Raw genomic sequence first — 26,754 nt, forward strand, 5'->3', positions numbered from 1 at the left:
ATTAACACATTATACGCTTTAATAACCAATTGTATCTTATTGAAATCACAATTAACACTAAGCAATGGTATTACATTTTCAAACAAAAATCTGTCAAAAATTAGAGGATCTAAAACAAGTAATAAAATACTTCTATGAGGTTTCCCAATTACAAACCCAATTTTATTATTACATATTGGCTTAATCGGATCATAACGTGCTATTACGCATAGCTATGATAATTATAAGGAATAAAATCGGAGCAATTTAAATTGTTTGTAATTTTGTCCTTAAAATATATTTTGCCAAGAATCAACGAATGTTCAGATACTTTTGAACGATAGTGTATACTTATTACTCTCATTCTTTCTGTTATGATAAAATAATCTACGTAATTGCAGTGCAGTTTATGCTCATCTATGAAGAAGGAATGGTAATTATTTGCGTTCGCTTGTACACAATAACGCGACATACTCAACATGGAGTTTTCAAATAATAATAGACCGAATAAACTAATTAACGAACGCATACGACACTCTTCGAAAGTGCACTGCTGCCAGTTGTTTTGCAATACAATACCTATTACTGTCGTTTGCTCTTTCATGCATTCACACCTACTGCTGTGTCCACCTACGAACTCGCAATTGCAGTACAGTGCTGGTGACATTTCCATTTTCAATTAATCCTCTGATGACCGCACAAAATATTTTGTTATTGAAAATTACATATTCTGATAGTTAACTTCCCGCGCGCAATGACAACGCCATAATTTCTTTATTAGAATTTTTACAATAATTTGATACAGTATAAGAAAAATATATTTCCATTTCGAAAAAATTTATTGTTTAATGTTGTAGTGTTGTCAGCTTATTAATTCCATCTAATTAAAATAGTTGTATACATGCGTATTACATTTCTTTAGGAAGAAAGGAGAATATTTCATAGTACTATTATTAATATTATATATTTCATAACACTATTGTTAATAATATTATATATATAGCATTAGATATTGATATATAATATTATTAATATAATATTAGCATTTTATATATAAAATGGTTTGTTTTAATAACAATTTTATTTTGAATTTAAATTACTTGAAATATGGATTGCAAATTTTCAAAAATTTCGAATTTCATGTGCATGTTCATACATGTAAATAATACTAGGAAGTTTGTAATTTCTTAAACACTAATTCTATTGACATATGCATTTCATTTTCTACGCATTATATATTATATCTTTTTAGAAATAAACAAATATTTCGTGACATGCAAAAATCTCTCATAACAATTTCACTTTACATCCAAAGTACGGTAAATTTTTACATAATTTCCAGACATGTATTCATATTATAAACGATACTAAACAATTAGCAATGAAAGGACATTTACACAAATCATTACACGAAACTTACATAGTTTATACTTTACACAACAGTCTATAATCGCTAATTGTATCATATGTAACAACTAATAATTCGAAATTATCTATAACGCATCTATGTATTATTAGTAGCCATTATAATTACTACATCATTGTACTAAATATACAATCTCCGGTATTGTAAATTAATCTCGAATCCTTCAATTATTTCGCATATATACATACAGTACATGGTAAGCTCTTGTAAACGTGAAATTACATTTTGCGTATCAATGCATTAATGTATAATAAAATTAGTATTATTACTAACAATAAGCTAATATAGCTCCAACCACACAAGTACTTTAAAGGAGCAGCCGTTGAATTCATAGTTTTAGTTCAGTTTTAAACCTCTTACGTCTAATCGAGAGCTTGCACCTTTCATTTATCCATACAGTGGTTTATTCTGACATAGTTACTTTACTGCTGTTCATTTACCATTGTAAATGTAAAACGGTATTGCAAATAATAAGAATGAAATGCGTGTACTAAACTGAAGTTTTCGTCTTAATTAATCAGTGTTAAAAATGCGCTTCCTCGGTAATTATCGTATTACTTGCGATTATCCTTTGGGCTTGCTGCAATCATAATGCCGTCAATTCAGATATCCCAATTCGAAGTGACATTATAAATAGAGCTGAAATCACAGAATCAGTTTTTATACTCTACAACCTACTCGATAATTATATCCAACGTGAATTTTCTAGCCAAGAACGTGAAATTCGAGAAAGTTCTGTTCTACCAATTTCATAGGAAAGTAAGAAGAACAGAAAATAATAATGACGAAAAAGAAATTTCTCCTCTGTACGATTCCAATTTAAATTCACTGGTAAATTATTTAATTTGCCAGTCACGGGCGCTCATTTGTACGGAATGTAAGTCCGGCTGCGGTATGTTTGCAAAATCAACCTTGTAACGCGGTCGAGTATTTCGCGATAGTATAACAATGTTTCTGGCGTGCTGGTTCGTTTACTCACATACGTTTATACCTGGCGCTCCGATAATCCACATTCCCAGTAATTTTCAAGCGGCGACAATGTCATCTCCATTTTCAATTAATCCTTTGATGACAACGTGCAATATTCCGGCGGCCGGGTTTACCCAATTTTCCATGGTTACCATTCAACGTGTTCGCAGCAAAACCCTTCGAAAAAGTTTATGAAGAGTACATCTAAAAGTTTGAAGAATAGATTTAACTTTCTTAATGGAATTCGAATTCATTTGCATAATTCGTTATTTTATCCATCCATTCGTTTCCTTTTTGCTCCTTATCGAACAGATTTCGAGCGGTGCTTCTTCGGTCAACCAATACCTTGAGATTTATGTTCTGATCAAATTCAAAGGGCCAGAAGATCCTGTCAACTCTTCGGCTTATGAAATATTACCAGCCATTTATGTTTGTCTTATGAAATTAGTTTATTTTCATGGTACGCGTAACTCTGTATTCATTTTCCTATAAGAGTAACACGTCATGTGCGTCTTTTTACATAATTGAACTAATATTTTCCAGGTCACAAGCTGGAAGTTGTATCGGTAAATACCTTTGTATGATAGTCATAAATTTGTTAGTAAAAAGAAAATGAAATTTTTACCAACAATTTTACAGAATGTAAAAAGTAACTAGGTTTTTAAGCGAGTTGCCAATTCAAAAATATTCATTGGCTCCCATTACGTAACTATTGTGACAAATTTACAAGATCTATACAGGCCATTGCCTTACGCCTGCAGCAAATATTGAAACTTTGACCTTTTTAACTTTTCTCAAAAATCTCCAACCCATGTATTCTACATATTTTTGTCAACTTATATTTTATTTCTTTTAGAATTATTACCAGTTTAACTAAATCAGTACAGTATAGTAGAAACATCATCGAAATTGGCAATCGAATGATCGAATAATCGAAAAAATTTAAGTTAACTATCTAGTTAATGGAAGCTTAAAAAATAGATATTTAATCGGAAAGGCAGTGTTTATTATAACCGAACTGTTAATTTTCATGAATCACATTAGAGCGTTATTTATTTATAAACAAACCGTTAAATTGCTATTCATCAGACTGTTCCGGTAACATTTTCCGCATATGGTGTTCTTTCAAAGTTAACAGAACGTTCGAAACCAAACAGAAAGAATAGTGAACAATATATACCTATGCGTATACGTAATTAACTATTTTCAATATTTGTTGAGGAAAGAATAAACTCTTGTTTGATTGAAATCTAATAACGGCACAAATTAAGTATTCATCCGCAATCTACAGTCTGTTTGGAACATTAGTGTTATGATACAGCCAATGACTTGATGACAATAACGATCGATGCATATTCCGTACACTGTACCTGATTATCTGTCATTTTGCATTAATACATATCCAGATCGCTTCGATGGTGTATCTATGGATTTGACTAGTTATTCATGAATCATATAAACTATAAACAGATTCAAAAACATATAATTTAAATGCAAAAGTGATGCACTACAACATCAAATATTATAACACTTCCCTTCCCTCTTTATCATGTTCCACTGGAAAATTATATTTTCTTAAAATCTACTAAATTGTTGAGATATATCATTTATGATTTATGATTTATTGTGATGTACGATGTCTTATTTTGATACCATTAAAAATAAATGTTAATAGTAAAAGGTTTTGTAAGAAAGTTTTAACACTTTAGAATGTCACGGCTGAGAGATAAATGTGTTATATGAAATAATTAAATGAAATAACTAACAAATGTATCCCACCAAATTTATTATTCAAGGATAGTTCGAGTGCTTAAAATATTAAAATTTTACTAAATTAAGTATTCAGTAAATATATTATTATCTTAAACGTGTATTTGACTGTATTTTAGAACGCATATACATTACATGAGACATTCCTGTATGATGATGGGAGGGTACGACCTCAGTTCTAACGAATTCATGAATCCCACATGAGAAATGCAACTCAAAATGGACTAGTAAGATTAATTATCCGCGTTACGTGTATTTACAGAGCAAAGGAGTAATATTACAACAGGGGATTAAAATGTTGTAAAATATATATTTGGTGAGAGATTTCCACTAGCTTAACTATTCCAATATATCATTTTAAACATGGCAAAGGAATTTTTATAACAGAATATTCAGAGACGAATATCAAATTTCGTGTCTAAAACGTATTTGCATACGCACCTCAAATTACTTTCAATAAACACGAACTAATAATTCTAGATTTTCATGTTGCTTTAGTTTTGTTTTGTGGTTGATCTTCGGGTTTCGGTCGTGTCTTTAATAGTACGTTTGCGCTTTGTTTCAACGTGACGTTTCGTGGACGTTTCAGTTTAAAACACAACGGAACTGAGTATTAAAAAACGATCGAAACCCGAAGAACCACAAATACGTGCGTCACATAAAGTAATAACTTAACCTTTTAAGTCTCTCTGGCATGTTTTCTAATTTAAAATATATCTATTATATAAAAAGCTGCATTTCGCTACTTTTTCTATTATCCAATTCATAAATCCAAGTTCCATTCTCATTAAATAAGTGATTCAAAAGTTTTGAACGTTGATGTATATACCTACGTAATATATGAACGTCCGCCATCCATTATCGGAATCGTTGCTCGTGACGCAAGCAGCAGCAAAAGAAATCTCACGATTAATTAGTCGGAACCGAGTGCGCAGAGGAGACGGAAAGAAAGAAGCAATCGAGCGGCACCGAGGGCTCCGACAATACCGCGAATTAAATATTCAACTCTCACCCTTGACACGGTGACGCGCGATATTAGCGTTATAACGTGGTCAAATGTTTCACGACGGAAATGACAACGTGTGCCGCACGCTGGTCTGGCTTGGGCTCACGTTCGCGAGCGCAGCTGCACGCCTGTGTACGTGGCATTGTGTCGACTGTTAAGCATTTGATACGGCCGCCTTCCTGTCGCGCGTCCATTGTCGTTGGCCCGTTCGCGACGTAACCGAGCCAGCCGGCTTCTCGGTGTGCGAATCACCCAGTGATACGATATGACGATGCTCGCTTCTGTGACAGCGTTTCCCAAACTAATTTACTCGTCGTACGCTCCTCGAGCCTTCGCTCTTTCAGTTTTCGAGCAATAGACAGTCGAAATATTGTAGCCGATGTCGTTTTATTCCATCCAATTTTATCATCTATGATCGAATTTGCCTGGGTAATTTTTTTAATGGATAGTGGAAGTTTTTGGATAATATTTGTGTACGTTACTAGTTAAACGTATCCGCCTTATTTTTCACGGAATATAATTAAATTGCATGATTTCTTCATTAATCTATATGCCCCTTTTACTCGTTGATAATATTAAAAAAATTGAAATTTGTTAGACACACGGTTAAAACATTTGCATTTTTTATCTTGTTTCGTTTTTTTTCTTTTTATCGTGTTCCTATATCGTTAAAAAGTTACCCGTTTCAATTTTACGCCAGTCATTCTTAAAACATTAAAAGTGTTTTTGTTTGTTGAAACGATAACGAAATTGGAACACAAAAATTTGGATGCCGTAGCAAGGTTAAGACGGGTAAGCTTTTTTGCATCCCAGATCTATCGATTCGCCATGTCATATACGTGCAATCAATGCCGCCACATTTATGAGACATCGTCATTTGTAATCGATACTATTATCAGAGTATAAATAATTTCGTTGTCGTAATTTAATTGTCTTGCATCTTCATTCCACCTGCTCCCTGAAGTGAAACTAATAGAGGTAGAAATATGCCATTGTATAGGATGAAAGATCCGCAGCGATGGAATTTATTTATGTATTAAAAACAGAATTGATCTTTTTCTTTTTTGTGGCAGCATTGATCTCAGAAAGCAATATAATACTTTATGAGCTTTAGGTTTGATTATAAACAAAAATATCTACAAGAATTGTTACTCCATAAGATATTATACTACTAGAATTTCCGACATATGATTATTTTTAATACCAAATTTATTTTTATTGTTTACTTTGCTTATTTTACGATTATACTCTCTTCAGACTCAAGAAATTATTTAACAGCAGAAGAACAGCAATCGAATATTCCTTCAAAAACTTAACAGGATTAATTAATAATTTTCTTAATTTTTAAAAACAGTTTCAAATGCAAAAGTACATCACATAATACAAGCTATTTTTACATTAAACAAGTAGAATCGTTTTGCAATTTAGAGAAATGTTTAATAATGAATATTTATTTAACGAAGCACATTGGGAAGCGCTGGCGTATAGGTGTTTCATCCAGTTTGACGTTTGTCGGTGTACGCCTTTGTATACACGGCGCACATTACCGACCACTGTTGCATGCTTTATAATGACACGAGAATGTGTTTGTATGTGCTTCTTTCTTAAGCTAGGTGGTCGAATGCTTTTCAGTAGAACTCCAGCCGCTTTAGCAATGCCTACGATATTCGGACAATTTTTGCGTCGTTGTGTTCGTTTTCACGTCGCGTGTACTATACCTTCTCATCTAACATGGTGTAGTCTTCACGGTTCGTGTTGATAGGTAATCGATTGATTTCAGTGATAATATTACACGCCCTGCCGCGTCTCTCCTTAACGAACCAATACTGCACGTGTACCCCTTTATTGGTGTCGATAATTGATTATTTTAAGACTCTTTGCCAATTATGTTCCAAAAATAATTATAGAATTGGTGAAAATCGTGCAACAATATGTTTTTCGCGTCGAGTGCGTTGATCGTATAATTTCAGTGAGTTTTCTGTCTATTTGAGTTTGTTAACTTTCGCAACGTGTCGCAACGTTGTATAGATTACGCGTAACTAAGTAACGTGAATACGTTATTGTAGCACAGTCTGTGCTAGTGTAGTTCAACGTTTCGTTGTCGATATCTGTATATTTTTGCAAACTTATGCGCTCGTCACTTTGGAAAATTTGTGAAATGTTCGCGTATAATAACGCTGTGTTAATGGGTTAATTACCGTGCTATAGGGCAATCGACAAGAAATCATTGCGCAGCAACGAGGTTTCGAAAGCAAACACGCTCTCGCGATTAATAGACAGACCTACGTTCCAGTCAACAAATCACTAGAATATCTATCGTAATTACACTGTACAGGATACAAATTGACCAGTCCGCAGTTATAGGTCGATTTTATTTGCTGTAGATGTAAAATACGCGGTGCCTTTCCCATTTCTGTTAGCGTTCCGTGCCGGAATATTAATCTTCGTTTGTCGGTTGGTTTTTATGTCGTTGCAATTTGACGTGAAAAGCATTGTAGTTTTCTTCGTGAATTTCTTTCGCCCCGCTCTCTTACGCTACGTTTACCGCTCTTTCGGAACCGATGGATCGAACTTTTTAATAGAATCTTTGTATTCGTGTATCACAAATTCCCTGGTTGAAAAACGTATGTGTTTGCTATTCAAATGTATTGCGACGTATTAATACGAGAATGAACAACATCGGGAATTTGAATTCTTTAAAAGGAATGATGGACGACGAGTGCAATAAAAATGTGTATGTTTATAATAAAATACTAGTGGAAATGAATTCACAGAATATGAAATACAGAGTATGAAATAACTAAGAACATAAAGTACACAAAAGAATTAAATATTCAGTATTATAAAAAAATTGTGGATTCGGATAAAGAAAGATTCATAAGAAATTCATTTTATCTATACAAATGTTTAGAAACAGTAGAAGTATCTATACACGTTATTGTTCATTTATACAGACAGTAAAAATATGGGCTAGATTATAAAAAGTGTGTAAGAAAAACATGAGAGGTTTATTTTTGTCGATTTCTTTATTTATGTATCACTTGATGCCTAAGAAAGTTGGAATACGGATAAGTCGTTAGATTCAAAGATATAAATAGATAATAAATTTATGAAATTTCCTAAAGAATCACGGATATATTTAATATTTTAATAATTGATACTTTTTAGATGGCGATTAGAATTCAAACATAAATATTTAATCAATCAAATGTGGTATTGATCATTGATTAAAATTTGCAATCATGTTTTTCCCTACGGTCTTCAAATACAATGTAATTCTATTAAAGATGTTAAAGATTTTAACAAATATATTTCATAGTTATCAATAGTTACTGGTCATATTGACATAACGATAAATATGTAAATGAAAGGATATTTTAATAATTGTTGTATAGTTCAGTTTTGTCACAATTATAAAAAAGGACAAACTATCTATGATAACATATTTTTCAATAAACTATCAATGCACAAATTAGTCCTGAAGAGTGCTGCAGTTTAACAATATGTACGCAAAAATGTCATCTTACTTGTTGCATTTTTGATGACGCATTCAATTTGATACGTACTGTATCGTAGTCCTTTCATGGTTCACACCATTCACGGCTCAAAATGGCATGTAATCGATTCCGGCGATAATTATACGCGTCAATAGTTGGAGCATGACCATGTGACGTTCATTGTTTCTCAGCATGATGATTTCTGCCGGTAATGATCAATAATATAGAGAAGGATATGGAACGCGTCGGAAATAGGGCGTATAGAGAGAAACAGTGTGAAATGCTAGCGGACATGAAACTGCCAATTACTGAAAACGCGATCAAGACTGATGGCATACAAGTAAAAATTACTGCGGAATTCGTTTTGCACCGGAGAACGTATTTCTCCTGGTAATTTTGAATTATTTTGAATTACATCGTTCTGAAACATTCATTGCTGAGAAATGTTCACTTCCCGTCATAGTCAAGATACAAGTCATTCAAATTATAATACTTTCTTCGTAATAAGTCATATAAATTTTGAATTGAACAAACGATAATGACAAATATATTAATTTCACATAAGAAACATATATTAACTTTGATTCATTTCTTAAAATTCGTTCGGAAGAAGTTCAATATCAATTCTGTTCGACCAAATAAAGCTACTACTTTCTCTCAAGTACTTTCTCTCAAAAAGAAGTAAACATTTACATAGTGCATTTGTTTCTTTTCAATATCTTAAAAGATAATTGTATTCAAACGTAACACACTGACTCGAGTATGACTACTAAATTTATTACGACGCGCTTAATATCATTCACGTAATATTCAGAACGTCAAGATATTGTAATGAAGTTAGCAAACCTAACTAAAAGCTAAAAATACCTGCTGTCAGCCTTATCGCCGATAAACTAAAAAAAAACCACAATTCTTGCATGACCTGTAAGCTATAAAAGAAGCTCACAAAAAGAAATAGAAGCATGACAATTTCATAAAAACTTTTCGCGTACGGCCACGATCGTACGAGAACGTTACGATATAAGAAGAAGGAGAGCGCGGTGCGTTCTCGAGACTTTTAAGTTCATTTCCTCAAACTACGAAAACCGTTTAAAGTACGAAAACCCTAAAGCTATCCAAGCGTAAAGCAACGACGGCGTAATCAAATGGAGACCACGTAAGCGGTCAGCGATCGTTTTTATCTATCCGAGTTTGCGGCATGCAATCAGTGAGGCGCCCGTTGACTCGTGACGCTTCCGGTCCAGGCTTCCGGTCCGTGGAACCGCACCGTTTCCGTTTGGCTGCCCAGCCCACCGATCTGGCCGGTCGTCGTCGTATATCGTGGATCCGTGTCCGAGAAGCACTATCGAAATCAGTGCCAGCGTCTCGTCAACGTGAAACACAGGCGTCATACCAGTTCGATCCCCGGGGATAATCGAGTCGAGTGATTTTCGTTGTTGTTGCAGAGCAACGGCGTGGCGCCTCGTCTGCGTCCGTTCTGTGTCGATCGAGGATCGAACATCTAATGTACGTGCCAGAAACGAGGTTACGCGCGATTTTCGAGCCAATCTACGGGCACCAGACGATCTGGCTGCTTGGAAATTGATCGGCTAACAAGTCGCCCGAATCGTATGCGATACTCTACGATGTTCAATTAGTTGCAACGTGGAAAATACATGCATGACGCGTGTTATAGGCGATAATTGTGTGCGCAGTGATTTCGTTCTTTTTTCGTTCTAAATTTCATGGTTCTTTGATGAATTCGTTTGAGATGGATGGAATGGTTATTGGAGAAAGGATGCGTCTATACCGGAAACTACTTACAAAACGATCGTGATCGCTTAACAAGCCTTCTTTAAGTTATTTATCGCTGAAAGTTCTTCGCGAAAGTGTTGAAAGTTACGACTGATGATGGAAATGCATCGTTTTACAGTGCTTTCGATTTTTATGTCTCTCTGTCGCGAAAGTTTCGATTAACGAGTGCTTCTATTCTCTGAATGAATTGTATACCAATCTCAATCGAACTGTAAGGAATATCGGCGTTGCTGTGAAAGACAAAATGCAGGGTATTATCGGTGTTATCGAAGATGGTTTAATAGCCTCCATTATCTTTATATCTTCGTCGCTTTTTCTAGAGAATATCAAATATTATTGAAAATTATTCGTAAAATTTATTATCGTGAAATTTATGACCATACCTCCGTAATGATATTTTACAATGAATAATTTCCGTTAAAAAACATATATCGAATAAATATTAACAAGTATAAAGAATGAACATGATTATTATTAATATCTTATCTCGTATTCAGTTCAAAATTACCAATTATTATTCTTGGAATATTTAGTTGAATCAGGCAACGATACACGAATACAAAGGAAAACTTGAAAATCGAATAAGAGAAGCTTATAAAGCCATGAGATACGATAACAGAGTATCAAGGAGTACATTACCGTGCTAGATAGTAATTCGAATCGATTTTCAAGCAACAAAAGCCATTCACGATTTCAATAATCGTAACATTACAAACAGGCGATTATTCCGAGAATCTCGCGCTTGATATTCCACATTCGTTGTATGACGACGTTGGAAGAGCGTCCTGAACGGTGAGCCGAACGGTAAACAGCGTTATGCACGTTTCTCGAGCGTTAACTGAACATGGGGAAGCGATGAGCCGGTTATATTGCTGAATATACACCTAAAGTTTGGATCGCGATGGCTGACCGGTGTTCTAATCTGGCCGGAGGTCAAACTGGATAATCAGCGTCGATCATCGTCGAGCGAGAAAAGTAGTAATCGCCGAACTAAGCAAACCGGCGCCGATCCCCCGTGTGTACAGGTGTATATGTGTGTTTGTGTTGCGCTACGTTGGACGCGAAAATGGCGGTGGTACCGGGTAAGAATAAATTGAAAATGGGCAGTGCGGGCCGATACTACAGCGCCTATCTCATCTACGACGTGGCGAACTCGTGCCTGGCCGCGTTGCACGCCAAGATGCCTCCTCCGGTTGTCGTCACGCGAACCAACCCTCCGTCTCCTATGCACGTCCAGAACCCCCGTAAGTTTTCTTCGCTTTCTGTTTTCTATTTTCCATGGCAGCTGCTCCGCCAACGAGAGTGTGTTACGTCGAAAACCAACCCAGTCGCTAGCTACGTTTCAGCCGTCAGAATTTTACCATTGTGTCGTAATTATGAAGGAAATAGCAGTAGGAAGGAAACGATAGGCAGGTTATTCCGAGATAAAGAACGGGTTTCGTTTCGTGTTATGACCGCTTTGTCTGAAGTTTATGCAGCAATTTTGTATTTGATAGAAAAAAGTTGGATATAAGATGTAGGAAGATGAACCCATAGGGTTTCGAGGCAACACCTATAACATTAAAGATTCAATATTCAAATGCGCTTAGTGTTCGTAAATGATAGTAGCATGTTATAGTAATGACTAGAGTGGTAATACTTTTCAACGCTATAACCATAGTTTATATCAGTAACGTAGTAGTTTCCTTTGGAAAAGAACTACTACATACAAAATAGTGATAAGTACAGCGATAATCCGAGATAAAAAAATAAGGAATATCAATATAGACCAATTTAGCATTGTAACACAAGGTTACTGATTGTGGTCTTCCCTTTTAAATTAATATTTTGTGGTTTTAAAATGTCGTTATCAGATTCTGTACGTTTCATTTTCATAGTATCAAATTTTGTTCATATAAAGGCACTACTCTAAATAACACGAAACTTAATGTACCTACTTGGCTGTAATTAATTGGTATGTAAATGTTAGAATAACGTGTTAGAACAATACGCTGCTTTTCGCAGTGTAGTGCAAATATTTGATCAAAATTTCTCGAACGTATCTCGATAGAAAGCTTCGTAATACCAATTACCTTCATCCTTCTGAAGAAATTAATCTCATCTTCCCTTTAACGATACCGTTGACGTTAAACCGGCTAACCGTCGATTCTGAGCAAACGCGATAATATCAGCCACGCTAACTCTCTTCCAATCCCCTCAGAGTTGGGCTTTTCTTCTTCGATTCTTTCGTACGCCTACTTGCTCTCGATGGGCATCTCTCTTTTGTTCTGTGGCAAGTGGCGCGCGAGGCAAAGAGGTAAGAAGGCATAGGTGCCGGCGCAGGAAAGGGTGGAAACACCCTACGAGACGGGATAGCGTGTCTGTTTTGATTTATAAGAATTCGCCACGAACCTCTAACCTACCTTCCTAAGTCTGGCCTCACTCCTGCCTCTTCTAGATCGAGCTAGATCAACTCCCCCACCACCCGTTGCACCTATCTCGCGCGTGAATAATAGGCAGGTACCCAACTACCCGTCTTTCCGTTAACCTCGCCTCGTCCTTCACGTCTCCTTCTTCTTTTTCTTTATCCTCCCTCTTTGCCACTGTCTCCCGTGACGGTGCACCGATCATTCTTCTCCACGGACAACGGACGAGTTTCGCTTCGTTGTCGGTCAACTAAACTATCTATCAACGAACGTTTCGATCGTACAAGCCTCGATATAGAGTATGGTGGAATCTTTGGATGATATCGTGGTGGTCGTGTATTATGTACGTTGTTGTCCAGTTTCGGAGTGAGTTTTAAAGCGAAGCTGTTACGAGTCTCGCTCAACCGATCGAGGGCCAACGTTGCGTCGAGGTAATTGTGATTTATTTTTTCAGCCAGTTCACGTTGAAACCTATTGAATTTGTGTTTTTTTTTCTTTTCTTGTTACTTCTCCTATTTAGATAAAGAGAGTAAATATGCAATGTGATACAAATTAATATATGCAGAGTTTTGGAAAATTACCTCGTTGGGATATTAATATACATATATATCTCCAATATCTTTTTATATTGGAATTATACGCAGATAATTCAAGATTCTTTATTGGTATAATAATATCAAATATTTAACTCCACTTGCAGATGTTGAATCGGGCTAAATTTTCATGCATAAATGAAACTTAGCGCTGAATTAAACACGCTTGTGTCATCTTCCAATAACAATGCATCTCATTTATATTCTATCAATGATCCAATTTAGCTCTTTATAAGCTCTTTGTATAATTCTTCAACCTTTCTCTTCATCTATATATGGCTATTAATTTCTTGTTACGAAATAATCAATTTGACGTCGAGTATTAAGCAACGAATTGCTAATCATTTAATTGAATCTTTATTACTCTCGAGTTTTCTGTTCTCAGTAAGTAAAAGCGTGTGAAATTTAATTCTCAGAAAGTAAAGTCCTCGTTAATTTTACCAGTAGATCAATAAACTTACTCCTACAAAACTTCTACTATGATTTTTACTTTTTTTATAAGTACATTACATCTACTTGTATTTCTCAGAAATATATTATTTTTTGCGTGAATATTTCATATAGAAATTCACGGGATACTTGAATACTTGTTATAAAAAATTTTCATGGATACATTACATGCACGATGCAAAACTTTCCGAAATTTAATTAATACTGTAGTAATCATGACTTGGTAAAGTTTGAAAAAAATCCGGACACGTATTGCAATCGTGTATTTGACAGATAGATCTGACAAGGTACCTGTTAAAAAAATGTACGTTTTCCTTTCGATTCTATTTTCATCATACTTTACATATATCCATAAACTTCGAAACTGCTTCAAGTTTCATTCTTCGGAATAATGAGGTTACAAGAGACATAAAAATTGTACAAAGAATTCTGAATACACTTTCTCACGCGTCGTTTCGTCGCTTCCTACGAAGGAACAACACCTCGATCGACATTCTAACAAAATTTCAGGAAACCCGTTCGAATTTGAAAAAGAAGAGAAAATAAATTTGTCGAAGCAGTGAAACTTTCCTTTCCCCGTTTTCCCTTGTTCTTCGTTCCTGCATCTCGTGAGCGCGCACCGATCGTTCTTCTCGTGGACGACGGTCTATGTACTTCGATCTCGTCATTGGTCAACGGGACGATCTATCAACGTTTGTGCCAGAACAAGAACCGTTACAAAACATTAGCGAGTCACGGAAGATTTTGCATTGACGTCTCGCAAACGTGTACATATATCGGGACGTGTCATCAATCTTTTTACTTTAATGCATGCCAGTTAGACTCCCTGTGCCGTAGTCGAGACGAGTCGCGCAATGCTCCAGAGATGATGTTCGTCCATTTTCAGATGTCACACCCTAGCATTTGTAAACGTTACCGTTTGTCTGTCGTAATTAAACAGTTTTACGTAATGAGCTTAGCTCGCGAGCCTGACATCTTAGATTCTAATATAATGCACGTTAGTAACTGACATATTATTTTCGTTTTGCAGAAAAAGGTTAAATCGTGTATTCTTTAGCATCGTCAACGTAGGGAATTGAAAAAAGAGAGAAATATTCTAATTTAATTTCTGTATACATTTTCCACGTTACAAGGTGCTAGAATAGCTCTATGCTGATTTTTCAAAATCGTTTGAAAATCTAACTCGCATTTCCTCTCTTTGCAAAGGGAAATAATGTAATAATATGTCGATTTTATTTTCACCTCGCAAAGCGAGAAAATGGTATTGAACGCGTTTCGAAATATAGAGAGTAGTGTAAGAAACGTGTTCCAAGTATATTTTAATGTTTCTTGTTAATGTTATGAACGTGTGTACGGAGACAACATCGTGCTACAGCGTAGAAAAGTCGTTGAAAAAAAATGCTCACGGTGATCTAGACGAGGAACAAATACCGTTATTGGTCGGTGACAGGAAATGAAATGTCTACAAACTTTTTCGATATACGCTTGTCGACCTACTTATTTTCTGAATGAAAGCTTTCATAGTTGCACACCGTACTAGCATAATACAGCTGTCGGTTTTAATCTATACAATTACCGACGCTTCTAAAAAAAAAAAAACTTTTCGTCTTCATACACGCCTTACGTTTTCCAATAATGCATCTTTGAACGGTTTCAATTTATCGAGGTTCACAGAAACGCACACGACAAAAAAAAATTTGTATTCAGGTTCGTATTTTCATGCCTAAAAATTAAAAGTGATCTTCCGTTACGCTAAATGGTATAGACGTTTCCAATTAGTTTTTAAATCGCACAATTTCAAGAGATTATTTTATGCTTTATTAATACAATGTATTCACGAGAATAAGAATGCGTTAAGAACCCTTGAAACGTAAAAGCGTTACGTTAAATTTCACCCGAGATACTTGGTCCATTTTGTACTATACTATACATATACGTGAATTCGTGGAGGATTAATTTGACTTTTCAGCGTAACATGGTAAATTGTTTCATTCGTTGGTTTTGAGAACGATTACCTCTGAAAAATTTCAATCTACTGTCTGAAATATGTTAAAACTTTTCCATCTCTGTTACTTTCATCTCAAAATTTATTTAAACGATATGATGTAGCATACGTTTGGAGCGTTTCGCATTGGTGTTATTCCACTGTTATCGACTTTATTCCTCACTCGAGAAATCATTTTTATATTGTACCATGCTAATATAAGTTTTTATCCTGAAGACAAATTTTATTGCGTTTTAGACAAGATTATAGATAAGTTTTTGTCGCTGAACGTTGTCAAACAAGAACTATGTTTAACAAAGAGATAGAAATAATACAGTAACAATAGTATTGTGATAGTCACCCTTATTTATCATCGAATCATATACACATATAGTCATAATCGTACAAAATCTTATATGATATTTCTTACGAGCGTTCTTAAAGAAGAGACAGTTTTCTAAAGAAACTTTCATATGGCGGATAATTGTGGCAAAGTGATAAAAACGAAGCACGCTACTTCCTCTATTCCCCAGACACGGATATATCGTTTTGACAAAAAGGGAAAGGTTGTATCACGGAATTCGGTAATGAAGCTAAAAAGCTTTGAACATTGAACACTCGAAGCGAGCACTGGCAAGCTGTAAAGCGAATTAATGTGTTCTCGTTATTCGCGTACGGTGTTTCACTGTTAACTCGTAAAAAATTTTAATCCTTCGGTTAAGCCGTGATTGAAAGTTCAATCAGAGACGAAAATTACACTTTGAGTAGGTACGTGAAAATTCTACAGGTCGTGTACCGGCTCATAAACAGAAAACGATTCCTCGAGTCCGAGACGAGTGTTGGCAGCAACGCGTATAACCAGCTTTCGTGCACGTTCAAATTTAGATAAAAATCAGCAGCTTTATGGCCGGTAGATTTTTTCGTCGATCTGCCCGGCGTAAATGCGAGGGTAGTTACGAAACACCCGCCGTGCCCGGTGAAAATAACGAATTAATAATGAAAATACTTTCGTTTGAAAAGGGCGTGTGTGAAGATCTTAATTTAAATGAACAGTAAATTTCCGATTGCGCGGAAGCCTGATATTACGTACAATCCGACCACTGTCGCCAGCCGGTTCGTATCGGTAGCTCGAATTATTACCTTTATCTTAATTAAAACGGAAAGAGGTCCGTGAGCCATGCAGGTCGCTCGTAATGCGTCTTACTTTGATTGCAGAAACAATACCTTGCTAACCTCGTGGTCAACGATCTATCTATCGCTTTCATACCTAGCAATTCTCATCTTTTCTCTTATTCAGATATTCCCATGTACCCTAATGATTCTATTAAGTTGTCAAATTATTTAAACACCCACATATTTGTATCATATTCAAGAAAAAATTTGTATATTAACGCTTAATATTTAGATTTTAATTCGTTTCTTTTTTTTCGCTGTTCGTAAGAGATTCTTAATAAGAATTTCAAAATTTGTGAAATCAAAATAACGATTAACTGTTAACGCTTATTAGGAGAAGACCATAGTATCAGATGACTAATTTTAATGAATATGTAGCAGTGGTCAGAAACCTGCCTCTATATGGAAGTAACTTGGAAAGAGAAACTGAATACAAGAGTTTCGTTTGGTGTCCAAACACTGGGGCTCTCTGCTTATTGCCATTGATAATTTTTGAGTTTTGATCGTAGCAATCATATTTGAAATATTTCTGAAATCAAATACTATTAACTAGAATATATGACGATCAATAATTGTCTCTATCTCGAAAATTCGACAAAACATAGAAACCAAAAGTTCAGTATACATAGTCGTTGTGTAAATATAAAGTTTTTATAGTATCAGATATTTCACGCGATCGTATTATCAAGCATTTTCTGCGGATTTCGATTTTCGTTATAAATCGGGAGCATCGTTCAATTTTCTTCGACGCAAATGAAAAACATGAAAATGCAAAGTATTCATTATTGAAGTTTCAATATCCACCGGTAAAGTGTTGCACTTTGTTCCAGCCGGTCTCTCAATTTAATCGTGCTCCCGACTGTACATTTTAAAATAACAATCCTATTCCGGGCCACGAAAATTTTATACTCATACTCTCAGATATTTGTGGGGTCAGGTCAGTATTACTCCCTCGGGCGCACCACGGCGGTCCCCTTCTACGTAAAATAGTTCCGCGCAAACCGTTCGCGAGAAATATAACACTCACTTCCAAAAAATCGGTTTACTACTCTGACGATAAGATAAAACTGGACGTCGCATGCATTGCGCATAATGTGTCTCTTTCGTTATTGCGCCTTAAACGCAACACGTAGACGACACTTGATAAATTTTCAGAATGCTGCGAAGCGTACATCTAACAAGTTGTACAAGACATTAACGAAAATGGTCTTGTCATTCTGAAAAAGTTTCCATAAGTGTTTAAATACTTTCGCGAGCCGTCGTGCGTATATAGCAGATGTAAGATTGTAGGATTGCTCCTTTTTTTTTTTAAATTTGTCTACTTAAATAAAAGCCATTAGCCAAAACAATATCGAAAGAAAAGCGTAATGAAAATGTTATTCGTATTCTCTAAAATAATGCAAAGTAACGTTCGTATTTCAGAGATGAACCGTGTGACAGATCTCGTAGCACGTAGTAGAATCGACGATTCGATCTGGATCGATTCGTACAGTAGATTTCTCGAACTGGTATCGAAATTTCATGATGTAACGACATCTCGGAAGGTAACAGCGTTTGGAAAGCATCGAGCTGAAATGTATTGGCGGCATGGGTGCATATATCGAATGTATGGATGGAGAAGCTTCTGGTCGGTTTGTATCGTAGGGTCCCAGTCAAACGTTGCCCGCTTATAAGCTCTCTCCTTGGCATGTGAAAAAGAAGGTGCGCGATAGAGGAAGGTGAAACTATCCGCGGACGCAACAGTAACGAGAAGCCGATGCTCGTTTTTCAAGGAACGAGTTTCAGTTTGACGTAATGGCGGATCGTAGCAGCAATTTTATGAGATGTGAAATTAACCCTCTAACTGACTGGTTCGGACCAGGTCAAGCCGAAATCAGTTTGCGAGACGAAGATTCGAAAAACCGATCGTGTATCGGGTCAGAAAATCAATATCATTGCGAGTTCTATCTAGCGAAAGCAAAGGGAACGTTTCAGCATGCCAAATGGAATGTTACGTCCGCGTATTGATTGACGCTGGCAAAATAGGGGTTGTACGAGAGATTCGACTCGTACAGTTATTAGAGTCCTACGAACTATTCGATTACAGGAATTTCATAGTTCGCTGCTCGCACCGCCACCGTTTTATGTAACTATTATTATACCTGTTAATTCGACTGTTCCGTGGCTGTTTGCGCGGAAGCGCTTGCCGTTGCTTATGCGGGACGACCGTTCCGCCAGCCAACCAGCGATGTCGTGCGTTAAACGCCTGTAAATTAAATAAGCCCGCTCGAGAAATAGGCTTCCGACGAAATCTCTCGAGGAAGTGTGATTAACTGGATTTTTTCGAGCAAGCGGTATTAACGTCGCGTTGAGTAGCATTGCGCGTGTTAAGAAGGGTTATAATTAGATGTGCTTTGAATTACAGACTTCGTCTCGTTGTTTTCTCCGCGATCTTTGTCAATAAAATGGAGTTGTTTCTCCGTCGAATGTCGGCGTGACGGTATTTGCTATTAATTTTGTCAAAAGAGAACGTTACAAAGGAGAATGAAGTTTGGAGTTGGATCGCGTAATCGAACGCCTGACTGATAAGTCATTAATGTTAGGGCCGGGATACTTGAAATAAGTTTCAGTTTATTTCGCCGGCGAATAAATTTAATTTCCTCGAGTTTAAATAAGATTTAACCAACGAAACGTCCACTTTGTTTCCACCCTCATTTAACTTTGAAAGCTTAAATTCCGCGCTTTCGAAAATGATTAGTCGTCCCACGAAATTCCCAGCTTCTGTCCCGTCTGACGAGACACTTCTATTCAGAAACTGCTTTTCATATTACTTTCGCTATATTCCAAGATAAAATTAAAAGAAGAAGAAAAAGCGAGCGGAAAAAAGGAAAACGTCGTTGGTAAGAACAACGCGTCGTACTCGTAAGAAGTTAATTTCATTTCTGTTGCAACTTTCTTCGTGACTAGACGTATTCCCGGAGGACACGCGCGGATAGAAATACCGAATTTCCAGCAGACAGCTTAGCAATGTACTCACATGGATTAAACGGAACCTTTTTACATTATCCGACTACCGTCAGGAACATCCGGCTTTTTTGTTTCGTTCCGCCCTCGATCTTGCATCCACGTCGCCCTTCCATCATTTTTTTTACGTTCGTTCCGCTCCCGTTTCCCTGCCCCACACCATCCCCGTCTGGCGTAGCGTTGATCTCTTCTTTACCTTGGTTGGGCGTCTTATGGTCCACTGCATCTTGCAGATTCGTTTCCTCGGCTTAGCCGTTCTTGCCGGATCCAGCGCTGTCGCTTAATTACCAGCCGTTTACGTCTTAATTGTTAATTTAGCGCGTTACGTTATTCTTCGCGGTGCTCGTTAAAGGTGAAAATGCGGGTCGGTTACGTCGCTAGACGGGGAAATGAGATTTCTCTTGAGAACCGCGAAACGGAAACGAGAGAAACAAGGACAGTACAGGGCGGACCGAGCGAAGAAGAGACGAGAAAGAAAAAAATGGAAGAACGCTGCACTTTAACGCGACTATGCCGTTAATGGAACGTTGTAAAATGTATAGAAGAGCGAGAGAGAGAAAAGAGTGAGAAGTATAAAACTCCGGCTGCGCGATAAGAACGGTTGAAAGATAACAAGTTTACTGCCAGATGTTAACAAGTGTCTCGTTTTGAGTACTTTTCGCGAATGCTCCCGATTGCTGCGCGAAACCTTGCGAAAAGTCGCGCCAATGAGGGAAAATATTTAACGTACAATGCCAACAAACGAACTGCGTTCGTGCTTATCAGTAACTTTTGTTCCCTTTCATATTTCTAAGGTAAGATAAACTCTGTGTACAAAGATGAGTCACTGAATAAGTTATGTTCAATATAAGAAAATGAAAAACGTATGAAAGAAACTCTTTTTAGCGTCGGTATGAACTACGAATTACTAGTTTTCATGATAATTGTCAAGAGTTTGTATACATTTATCGCAGGAAAAAATTCAATTTATGAATTTGTGATTTCTTCGATGTATTCTAACGAGATTATTTCTTTATTTTCAAGACTTCCCAGCTTGATTTTACGGCATTTGTGATATCGTGCAGAAAAAATGGCTAGTTCCAAATTTTCTTGCAAAAATTGAACATTGATAACTGTTACGTCGGGCAACCCTCTACCTAGACCAGGCCATATACCGCGGGCCAGACGGGAGCCAGATGTCCGCTCATCCTTGCTGCGTACCCTCAATAGTCTTAAGGACCCATCATAAATCTCAGTAATTTGCTAGCTAAGGTCCTTCAGACCCAACAAATATCGTTTTTCCAAATTATTTTCTAAAGACTATTGTCTACTACAGCTTGACAAGGGAAAGTTAGTTTTTCTCACGTACGATGCTTCCTACTAGCAACTTTCTATCGAGGTCGGCTAAGACCCTTCCTAGTCCACCAACCTTCGTTTATCCAATCAGGAGCAATGTATACTGCTCTCACTTTCCTGACCAAAAATGTCACGAACAAATCCGATGGTCCCGTGCACTAGACACACCCATCGCTAGCTTTCCTCCGACACAGAATCGTCACTGTACTTCACTTCTTCTACACCGCTAGAAAAGTCAACAACTAAGTACAAAAATCTAACGCCTAACGTCTAAATCTAAGCACAACGCTAGAGGAGTATAATTCACATCAACTATCTAAGTCGGTTCTCGGGAATATTGAACATTCATTTCCTCTATTCAGCATCCTCTAGTGCTACGTCCACTAACATATTAAATTCAATTATAAGAGCCTTGCTCTAGTGTTTGTATATCTATCTTATCTTCGTGCGACAAGTTGTTATCTACGATTTATACCTACTCAACAGTGTAACTTAAGTGTTGGAAATATATAATTTATAATTCTGTGAATCATAGTATTATACTAACTGAATCACCCCTATTGTCTTAACCGAAATCAGAGGATCGATCAACTCGTGGTGTCGATTACTATAATCGTAACGGGAATTTACGACTCCCGTTGACGTCTCTGTTCGCGATTGTGTCTCCCCGCGATTGGTCGAAAATACGATAACTGTGACACGTAGGATTAAAGTACAATTTTGATATTTTAGCGCTGTATTTGACGAATTGCCTGATTCGCCGTTGTGTTTGTTATTTGTACTGAAATACTATCCAAAATGTACACAAAAATATTGTTATTTTCCATTTCATAAATTTAAAACAGTAAAAATTTTATCTGTAACCGGCTGTGTTAGAATTAATTGAAACTTCAAAATTAAACAAACAGTCATATCCGTAAAATTTTAATACTTCTGCTATGCTAACAGTGAAAATTAGTGAATTTATTACGAAACGTATACTTTATTATTTAATAAACTCCGTCTATAAACAAGGCATACAAAATTCGTTCATTAGTTGACGTATTAATAAAACCAAAAGCTATGTAAACAGAGATTTTACATCAGGTCGACTACCATTCAAGGCCACGTTTCACCGTGGAAATTTAATATCGAGGCCTATTCATTATTATGCTTTGCTGAGCATGCTCCTTAATTACATCACTTAATATGTACTCAATACGTAACAAAATGCGGCACAAGTGCCAGCGGCAAGTCATCGAAGTTTCTCAAACGCTTTGCCAGAGATTCGATATAAGTATTCCAAAGTATAGTAATTCACGTTCCTACCTGTGACTGCATATCGGTGGTCAAGGTCCTCTTCTCGTTAGGTTAGACAGTGGTATTTTCCCTATATATTTCAGGGTCGGTGAAGAGTGCAGGTGCTCTCCTACCTCCGTCTCTGTCTTTCTCCGTGACCCTTCGCCGTTCGTTCTATCCTTCTTCGTCTCGCTTCTTGCGCAACCCACAGGAGAATATTTTGGTCACGTAGCAGCCATCGTTCTCTCTCAAATGCCGGAGCTTCCAAGCTCCGCGCTCAGTGCACCTCTCTGAGTGATATTTTGTCATTTAATCCTCTCTCGATGTTGAACGCCGTGCTCCTCGACGTTCTTCTCTTCTCCCTTCGCACGGTCTCTCTAATTTCCCGGAGAAGACACGTCGACTATTATCCATGGGCTGCTGGCATGTCCTTTGCTATGTCACCCTTGCCACCCGGTATCTATGCTGCCCTTTCGTAAAGTTTCCGAAGGTACATTGGTCTCGGCAGCAGGGCATCGAACTCCCAATCCTCTCGTTGAATCCCGATGGCGTAACAACGGCTTGTTCTGCGGGTTACACGAATGACCTAGCGACGATTTTTCTTCGCTGGATTCTGCCCTTTCCCTCCATCTCACCCCGCTTATCACCCTTCCCCCTCTGTTTTGCCTCTCTTTCTCTCTCCTCGTGCCATCACCCTGGCTCCACTACTTTCTCCCTTTCTTTTGGTCTTGTTCTTCTCCTCTCGTCTTTCAAACCATGTTCTCTTTCTTCCACCATTGTTGTCTACCTCCATTGTCATTCGTCGCGCGAGCGGCTCGGCCGATAGCGCGGAACGGATTAACCCGTCTTTGTCGATGATACCTAGAAAGGAGGAGCCTCTTCTTCGTCCATCGGAGCTGTGCAATTAACGTCAAACGTCCTCTCGTACGTTCGGCTTCCCTTTTATGCTTTTGAATCGAAGACGGCCGAATTAGAGGTTCGCTGGGTATCATTTCAGAGTTATTAACGTTGATGGCGGTGTTGAATTTGTGATATCGGACTGAACGTAATTTCGAGTTTATCTCATCGGGCCTGATCTAGATCTAGACCGGAGGAATGCGTTGCCGCCTGCGGTTCATTGTATTTAACATTTCAACGGATAGGAACAGGGACAGCTTTGCTGAAAGCATAGAAAGGCAGTTTTGGATTATGTGTGAATTATTGGCGCACCGTTATCATACGCTGAATCTAACGTCACAGTAATTTTACTAATATTCGCGAGTTATTTCGTTGGCTGAAATAAATATCCTAGGTATTTGGCAAAATATAGTTTCGAGCGTTAATTGATTTTAAGAAATTTATCGATCACTCTGACAGCAGTTTTGTACTTTGTGAAAGTGTATTTGCCGTATTTTTAAAGCTACTCTAGAAGGTACAACTGGTACAGTGATTCACGAAAGTATTTGAACTGTGACTTGATGCCATGGATAACTTTCATGACTCTATCGTAGGTGTTATATAATATATTTTGCAACAGTAGCGCTATTAATCAGGCGCGAGTTACGCGATGTCTGCGACAAAAATGTTTTGTATAACGTACGTAATATATATACCTGTTCATAAAAGATGTCCATACGTATTGAAATACTTTTGTAGAGCCACTGTATTTTTAGAACGTAGAATGCTAGTATTGCATTGATCTTAAAATACCAAGTACATTGAAATATTCATTTTCTGAAACTAGCGAGTTTTAATATTCGTATTTTCAGCGGTAGAACATTTATGTTACGTAATAGTAAAAATTCACAATTTGCTGAATAATTAGCGTGGCGATTCGCAAACAAAATTTGTTTCCATTGCCAGGGGAAGCTTATGGTATTAAATGTCGTAGAAACTTGCTTGTCGGCAAAGCAACGATTAAAATTCAAAGGGATTTAAAATACCCGCGGGTTGAGATATAATTATATCGCGCATAATATCGGGAAAAAGAAGCCGTACAGTCACATAAAGAGATAAACGCGGTACAAAATTATCAATTATTCGCGGGTAAAATTCTGCTGCCGGCCATTAGCTTTGTCATTATTAATTTATGCTTAAACACACAGAGTGTTCGCTTTTAACCGCGACATTAAACGCCGAAAAGAGGAGGACAAATGGTATTTATTTAGATTGAGGTAGAATGAACAAATCGAAATAAGCGATCCTCGCTCTTTGCACATAAACAGTGTAAATTTATAATCGCGCTCGAACATCGCTTTTAAACATCGCAACTTGGCGTACACAGTGAAACTAAAATAATTTCTGAAATGAAATGCATACATTCGGTCGCATACGAAAGTACACACCCCTTAAATATAAACTACTATAGAAAAAATTCTAACTCTACGAACTTTTTTGACGCATTAACACGCGTATTATTAAAATATAACACGATTTATTCGTATAAAGAAACGAAAAAATATAAAATACAAAATGCAATTAGTGTTACGATGTACGTATTATACGTACACGAAATTGTAAATATAATGGCATAATGAAAAATTATGAAAAATTTAACAAGGGTGACTTCTGTCATGAACTTTCCCACCTACAAGTGGCAAATCGTGAGTTCTAGATTCTTGTTGAGCAAATTTTTACGATCTTATAATTTGAAAATACTATAAATCCGCGATTTTACGGTTTTAGTTACATCAGATTGAGTTACATCAGACTGTTTATATTTTGTCAAATGTAATTTGTAGAATCCACCGTTCACATTACTTGTTTTATTGTCAAACTTGTTACAGTTACGCGAGAGAATTTATTGGCACCGGTAGCATGTAACTTGAGGCTTGTTCCGCTAATAATATTAGTTCTAAAATTTCGCTAATAATATTAGTTCAATTGTGCAAGTGGTCCCTGGTGAAATGGAAGGATCTTAAATTGCCATGGTGTTCGCACCATGATGCTTGCTGTTCGCAGAGGCAAATTTATTAGTCCCGGTTTCTATTTATAAACTAATAGTGATTTATAAACGACGGCAAAACAATGGTAAGGCGCAACCATGAATCAATGCCACCAGCGGGGAAACGTTTCGCGTAGTTTCCCGAAACACGTTAAGCCTTTGCGAAAATTAAAGAGCTTTCGTGGAAATTACGAGGGACACGGTAAATCAGGCCAACCGGTTACGTCAAAATTGCATACTATTGGGACACGAGGTATTGGGGAAATATTTAAGTTCAGCTGGAAACCCTCGTGTAACCGTAATATTATCTTTTTCGCCGTTGCCGCTGGATGTATTAGACTTTAAATTAAAGTCAGAAATGAGATACGAGTTTGGATACGAGCTTTGATGATATTTGAATTACCAGTGACGCGCGCCCGATCGAGTTGAATTCACTGTCATTTCAACCGTTATTCTTCTCAATTTTACACGTGTCATTTTTGACTTATTGTTAAATCCGACTGGAAATGGATTTTCTCTCTTTTAAATTAAGCTGGTCAATTTGAACAATACGACGGAAAATATCGTCACATCATGAGAGAAAGGGCATGGATTCGTTGTTTATGATAACTAAAAATATCGAAGCGATATTTTCTGCTGTATTTTCGATCCTTTAATTTCCCTTTTCGATACATAAGTATAATGATCAGTATGTAAATAGGAAAAATCCTAATATCAAAGTTAACCCAATCTTATTCCATTAAATAACTTTACAAGTTGACGAAAAAAAGGAAATAATTGCTATTGATATAGAGATTTTGTTGAAATATTACATTTCTTCTTGTTGGTTAAAACGAGAATCTGGTTCAGACGTAGAAATTCAACGACTGTAACAGGACTTTGTAATTTCCAATTTATCTTAATCTATTTATAATTAGTGTATATGTGTATACATGTAAATAACTTCTTTGTGAATCGTAAACGTTTAGTCTTACTTGATGCTGTCTTACGTATAATTCGTGTCATGAATTTCAACTCGAGACATGTATTTGATATGTGGCTGGTAAAAAAGTAAGAAAGAAGAGACGAGAGGAATAGAGAAGAGGGAGGGAGAAGTTCCTTCGTTATGCAGCAGCTTTAAGTCTAGGCTATGACAAAAAGAAATAGAGATCAGCAGCGTGGATAAAGAT

General features: G+C 36.8%; 1 protein-coding gene and 1 long non-coding RNA gene across 13 annotated transcripts in view; one reads left to right on the forward strand and one right to left on the reverse strand.

Moving 5' to 3' along the window:
- LOC117239952 (nucleolysin TIAR) overlaps positions 1-26,754 on the forward strand; it is a 583,038-nt gene that overhangs the window by 363,772 nt on the left and 192,512 nt on the right. The window contains exon 1 of one of the 9 annotated variants that reach the window (XM_033505809.1): positions 9,584-11,685. The exons of the other annotated variants lie outside the window; for them this stretch is intronic. Within the exon in view, the coding sequence (XP_033361700.1) occupies positions 11,508-11,685 (178 nt within the window). The 5' untranslated portion in view covers positions 9,584-11,507. Of the gene's footprint in view, positions 1-9,583; positions 11,686-26,754 lie in introns of those variants that run through there. 9 annotated transcript variants of the gene reach the window in all.
- Positions 1,068-5,308, reverse strand: LOC117240006. Of its 4 annotated transcripts, none has more exons than XR_004494613.1 (3): positions 4,978-5,308; positions 2,385-2,578; positions 1,068-2,044 (listed from the first exon to the last, which is right to left on the reverse strand). It is a non-coding gene; the product is annotated as an uncharacterized LOC117240006 (long non-coding RNA). The 4 variants fall into 4 exon arrangements; XR_004494616.1 differs by having other exon boundaries at positions 2,385-2,551; positions 4,974-5,308; XR_004494614.1 differs by having other exon boundaries at positions 4,974-5,308.

The sequence above is a fragment of the Bombus vosnesenskii genome, unplaced genomic scaffold (assembly GCF_011952255.1).
Source record: "Bombus vosnesenskii isolate JDL3184/JDL3185 unplaced genomic scaffold, Bvos_JDL3184-5_v1.1 scf7180000013264, whole genome shotgun sequence".
In the NCBI taxonomy this organism is placed as follows: Eukaryota; Metazoa; Arthropoda; class Insecta; order Hymenoptera; family Apidae; genus Bombus; species Bombus vosnesenskii.